The sequence below is a fragment of the Cryptomeria japonica genome, chromosome 11 (genome assembly GCF_030272615.1).
Source record: "Cryptomeria japonica chromosome 11, Sugi_1.0, whole genome shotgun sequence".
NCBI lineage: Eukaryota > Viridiplantae > Streptophyta > Pinopsida > Cupressales > Cupressaceae > Cryptomeria > Cryptomeria japonica.
Window position 1 is genome coordinate 601,325,481 of NC_081415.1, and position 6,530 is coordinate 601,332,010.

Genomic DNA, 6,530 nt, shown 5'->3' on the forward strand with positions numbered 1-6,530 from the left:
TAACTAAAATATATAAAGGCTAAAATCTTAATCAAAACATATATTAAATATATAAAATTTTATTAAATATTTGAAGGTTAATTAATAAATAAAACTTTTTAAGTCGAAAAGTAACCCCCACCATAAACAAGTAACACATCATCATAACCTAGGCTGGTTTTACGTTTCATTTCCTCCATTTTTATTGTTATAATAATAAAACAAACCTTTAATTGAAGTTTAATCATGTAGGCATTCTACTGTCTCGCATGCAACTCAACAGACCGGTGAGCTAATTAAAAAGCTAATTAAACGTACAAAACAGGAGAAAGTTTTTACTTTCCCATTTGCCAGATTGGATGGCTCAGATAATATTTTCATTTGTTTGTATTATAAACTTTTGTGAGATGCTTCTCGAATCAGTTGTATAGAAAAAATAGTGGTTTTGCATGAATGATTCTTATGTTAGATGCTGCTCTAATCTGTTGGCAAAAAAATAGTGGTATCCATTATTGCCTTCAATTATCTTTGATGGATCCATCTGTAACAAGATAAGTCAGAATTTTAACAAATCTATTCATTCAAGTCCCATCACTGCAAAGTTGCAAACAAGATAAGTCAGAATTTTACCAAATCTAAATAGTAATGAGATAAACCAAATTGTAGTACGCAAGATCTGCTTTCGTCAGTTCAGTTACCCCTATGCACTGTAGAGAATCATCCACAAACAGGTTATAACAATGTTTTAAGGAGTTTGCTGTGTTTATACCATCTACCATCTGCTTGACCTCTTGGCTTTGATTTTCTTTTCTCTTTTCCGTATACCTGGAGAAGTAATCTTTTGTTCTCCTTTTCCAATTCATTCCACACTGCAAACAAACAAACAAACTGAAAACCCTAATCAAGTTACTCTATTAACAACGCTGATTTTCAAAGCCACATCATAAGTAAACAGAATAGATTGATCACTTTAAGCTTTCATTCATTTCAATCAATCCAATCGAGATTAATTATATGGGAATGCAGAAAAATATCAATAGGCTAGTGAACCACTTCAAACTAATTATTACACATTTTTTTTTGATTAAATAGAAGAAAGTATATTTGCTGAATAATACCACACAAATTGTTAGGATTAGAAGGTATTGTAGTAGGGTTACCCCTTGGTCTTGTAGAACTAAAAGTGCCTTAGACCTTCTTCGTTGGCAATGGATCTAGAGCTCTTGAAAATAAGAAGTGGTTGATATTGAAAGGGTCTTAGATTAATTAGCTGGAAAACATCAATAAATTCAAATGTAGTTCTTAATCTTCCATAAAAACTAATTAGCTGAATAACAAGAATATTGGGCTCTATTATTCAATTAGATCTTAGACAACTCAAACTCAAAGTATTGTAAATACATAACAACTTTGATAAACAATGATAGCATAACAATTGATCTTCTTACTATGATGAATATAAAATATAGATGTGATTTGCACTCTCTTCCCTATTACAATAATGACCGTATTACAAATGTTCAAATGATTCTATAATAGAAATAATTCATAGCAATAGAAATGGTGAATTGGATAAATACAATGTGTCTAGAGTCTATCCAATGAAGCTCAAGTGAAACTCTACATTAGATTTCTCTACGAAATTTCTAGGTTTTTATCCTTGTATCTAAACACTTCAACACAAGGGCTCAAAATTATCTAATAGCAATTTGGTTAAGTGTAGACGATTTCACATAAATGGACAAAGTCATTCCTTTGTAGTAATCACAACAATAATGGGTTAGCCATATAGTGGAAATCTATATCTCCAAATTAAATACTAATTATGGGTGGGAAAATGTCTCAATTTTGAAATTTAAGGTGCCAAAACCAACCATTGATTACAACATGGCATGTGTTGTGGTGTTGTATAAAGAACAAAAATGAAGGTAGGAATATTAGGGATTAAGGATTGGAGATATCACAAGACTATATCTAAAACTAATTTCAAATTGTAATCATCTACATTGTATTGGGTAGATGCTTATTTTCAAGGAATAGACAATAAGCTAGGTATATTTTATCTTTATATGGAATAAAAGTAATGTACTTACACACTCCACTTGTTTTAGAATCCAGGTTGAGATAGAAATGGCTAAAAAGTTACTAAGATTCGTTTAGAATCCAAGTTGAGATAGATATTGGTAAAAGGTTACTAAGATGTGGTTGTAAGTATATGTGCAGTTTTAGAAACAAATCTTTGATTAAGAGAATCTTCCCTTTCATTGTAGGATATGTTTTCAAGTGTGAACCTTGTAATTTATTATGTAAAAGGTAAAATTTTGAAATCCAAATGAATGACTTTGTGGTAGGGATATTTTTATTCTCATTTATTAGTGAAAAATAAATTTAATGATCCATATGAATGAAAAATTAGTGGTTGTGGAAATATCTCTAGATGCTCAATTATTTGAGTTTCTAGTTCATCTTATTGCTTCCCCACCCCATTTGGATCTCTGTTCTTTGTGGATGTTGTTCAAGCTAATATCCTCCTAGGCTCACATGGAGGTAGTTATACAATAATAAAAGATAAAATATAAAGGGGTTTCTAAAATAGAGACTACTGATAGGAAAAATTAGTTATTTTGTTAGCTTCAAAAAGAGAAATTTGATGCTCAACATGGTAAGTAGATAAAAATCCTTAATATAAAATTTGAAATTCTTGATGGAAAGATGTTTTGTCACAATTGAAAGAATAGGGTGTAGGTGATCACATTATAGAGTTCATTCTAAATTTTATAAATGAGTTCCCCTCTCTTTCATTTACATCCTTAACTTACGGAAGGACGAGAAGGAAGAGGGAGCTAAATATTCATAATTGTCAATAATCATACAAAATAATAGAAAGTGTCAAGTATATGAATATATGGTCATATGACTTTTTGGTTTTGTATTTAAAAGGATGATTTTATATGCATGCTATATTAGTTTTGATAGTTGATGCACTTGTGTAGGTGCTTCGAGCTTTTTAGTTGGGAAAGGGCCTCTTGAATAGAACTCTCATAATTTCAACTAAAAAAGTATCTTGCTATCAATTAATAAAAAATAATAACTTAAGTATTTTTTAATCAAAGAAACTTATTGAGAGAAAATGATACTTTGTTTAGTATAACTTACAACAATAAATTGAATGTTTTTAGATTTTTTTGGTGACCCAATAATACCAAGACATACTTTTTAGAAACTTTAAAATTCTAATGCATATTAAAAGTAGAATGTTTAAAATTTCAACTTGGCCTTTTTAAGAACACTCTTCAAGGGGAGAACTAGAAACTCTCAATTTTTGTTTGAGTGACAACAAAGGGTAGAATATTTATGTGTTCATCTATTTAATATAATAATTTAGATAATTGAAAAATCAAAGTATAAGCTTAATTGATTAAAACAACAAGTTTTCAATGTGAAGACCTAATTTTAAATCTCAATGCAATATCTAATATGAAATTCTAAGTTGTGACTTTCCATCTTACATAGTTGATTTATTAATGATTAAGTAACATATGATAATATATATATTTTAAACTACAACAATTTTATTTTAATAAATATTTCCTATTTACCCTTATTGATAAAAGAATAATATAATAGTGAAAATGAGAGTGACACTCACAAAGTTTAAAATAAAAATCTTAAACTAAGACAAACATCCTTTCCCTAACCTAGAAACTTAATAATTAATTAATTAATACATCAACTTTAAATGTCAAGAGTGGCCTCCACCATAAACAAGTAATACATCATCATACGTAGGCTGTTTTAGCTGAGAGTGAACAAAAGTTAGTGATATATAATAGAAAATTAAGGTTTAATCAAGTAGGGATTCTACTGTGACCGTCTCGCATGCATTTCAGCAGACAGGCGAGCTCATTATAAAAATTATTTTTGATTATAGAATTAGCTAATTAAACGTACAAAACAGGAGAAAGTTTTTACTTTTCCACTTGCCACATTGGATGGCTCAGATAATAATTTCATTTGTTTGTCCTATAAACTTTTGTGAGATGCTTCTCGAATCAGTTGTATAAAAAAAAAATAGTGGTTTTGTATGAACCAATCTTATGTTACATGCTGCTTTAATCAGTTGAACAAAAAAACATTAGTGGTGTGCATTATTGCCTTCAATTATCTTTTATGGATCCATCCGAAACGATGGATCACTAATTTCCCTGTGCTATTCATTCAAAACCCATCACTGAAAACAAGATTATTCAGAATTTTAATAAATCCATATTTGTATATGGACACTGGTGCACATTATATGGAGCGAGCGCACCAAAAACCACATAATGATGAGATATTTGGAATTTGATCACATAAATCAAATTATATGCCACAAGATCTGCTTTTGCCAATTCATTTGCCAGATTTACAGCAAATACGTACAGTGGAAAATTATCCAGAAACAGGTTGTAATTATGCTTTAAAGAGTTTTCTTGCAAAATCTAGCATTTATATCATCTACCATCTGCTTCAGCTCTTGGCTTTTGTTTTCTTTTCTCTTTTCGTTATACTTTGTGAAGAAATCTTTATTTTCCTTTTCCAATTCATTCCACACTGCAAGCAAACAAACAAACTGAGAACCCTAATCAAGTTACACCATGAAGAACACTGATTTTTAAAGCCACATCACAAACTTAATCAGAATAGATCGATCAGTTTAAGCTTTAATTCATTTCACTCAATCAAACAGAGATTATTTATTCACAAAATAAACATATTAATGTTAGCAAATTTTCACTATTCAAGAAATTTAACTATTGTTGTTTCTAAATTAGATTGTGTGAATTTTTCAACATTTCAGATTACGCTCCATGATCCATCATCAGCATATTAGAGAATATAAGAAGATTGAAAATGATGGATCCAAGATCTTGATGCAAAAAAATCACATAATTTATCCAGAAGCAGTAACAGTTAAAATAAACATATATATTATAGGAATCTTACAGGCCAATTTGGTTGAAGAAAATTTTTTAAAATAGAAAAGTATTAATAGACTGTTGGTTTGCTGGTGAAGTAATAGAGTCTGAAAGAATCCACGGATCAATGATACAAATGGATACCCCTCATCTCTTAACTCTCAATGAAAAAAGTTTCAACCTCCGATGCTAAAAATATTAGATAGAAAATATGATGATGTAAAATTCTCCACACAAATGAAAAATGTAGAAACTAAAAAGAAGCTGCTTGCAAAGGTAGATTAATGGAAAAATAAGTATTCAGAAATGAAAGGACAGGCTACAGGGAAAAACATAATTTAATTTAAAATAGCGCAGGGCAATTGCTTTAACTTTTTTCTCTCTTTTATTAGGAAGATATACAGGGGGATATTTTTGCAGATCCCAAGTATATGGATCAAGAATCATGGACTTCCTTTGAACAAGTTTAGGATTGAGGGTATTTTTATTCTTGATCAAAACATTTTCTTTTTCATTCAGAGTATCTAAGAACAATTGGAAAGTAATGAAATGAGGACTGCATAAAAATGAAAGTATAATGGAAAAAAATTATTTAAACAACTGTCATTTGGGTCATCATGCAAACTATTTACAATGTACCTGTAATAGTTATGGTGGGTTCAATATTGGCATGCTTAGAAAGTGCCTCTGAACATTCCCGTTGATCCATGTTAAACAGCAAACACCTCTCAATCAAGTGCTGAACCTGCACAAATACAAATACCCACAACAAATTAAATCAACTTTTTTTTTGATATGGTTTACTGATTAATTTGTCCAAAACTCACAGCATAATCCCAAAGTAAAAGATAGTTACAGTGCTTTACCAAATGAATATATGAAGCAGTAGATGCATCTGCAGGCGCCGACATTTGAACGTCCCCTGCAAATCTAGGTAAAGCTGCTGCAAATCTACTTTGTCACTTCAATTCAGGCATAAAGAAAATAACTTTAATTAGGAAATCTGCATGAAAATGACGGTAATCCAGCGTCTGCAATGGAAAACCGGAAGAGTGGAGAGCGGAGAGGGTTGATATGATTTCTAACTCGCCGAATTCCAGGCTTCACGTGGGAAGTGCATTTTAATTGGCCGCTGCGCGATAAAATCATTAATTTATTTCGTTAACCTTATCTTTAGGAAACAAAGATTCTCCGGGGCGGCTGTGTCATGTCATTTTGTGGGGTCACCGCGCATTATGCGCTTATTCTGCCACGTGTAATCCTCTTCTTCTACGCAAACCCTAACCCCTAATTTTGGCTTCGTGAGGGTTTTTTTCGAACCACCGTCCCTGTTTCTGGGTCCCACCCCTTAGAAACTCCATAAAGAATCTCCTTCTACGAACTCGTAGCCCACACGTTATTAGATTATGAAATGTTAGGCCTAAATTTGACTGTTTTTGGATTCAATTGTGTGAAAGATTTTTGTTTAAAAATTGAATCCAAAAAAAAATTCTATCTTGATATAATGGATTGTGGAAATATCTTATTATTGATCGATTTTGGCTTATGATTTTTTTATAACGACTTTTTTTAATTAAAAATTTAATTGAGTTG

The 6,530-nt window shown here is 30.8% G+C and overlaps 1 protein-coding gene across 1 annotated transcript; it reads right to left on the reverse strand.

Moving 5' to 3' along the window:
- Positions 1-4,211: 4,211 nt before the first annotated feature.
- On the reverse strand, positions 4,212-6,047 carry LOC131038284 (uncharacterized). The gene is made up of 3 exons (XM_057970627.2): positions 5,804-6,047; positions 5,577-5,682; positions 4,212-4,572 (listed from the first exon to the last, which is right to left on the reverse strand). Exons 1-3 carry the CDS (start codon positions 5,846-5,848, stop codon positions 4,439-4,441), a joined length of 285 nt encoding a protein of 94 aa, XP_057826610.1. The 5' UTR covers positions 5,849-6,047; the 3' UTR covers positions 4,212-4,438.
- Between the last annotated feature and the right edge of the window lie 483 nt (positions 6,048-6,530).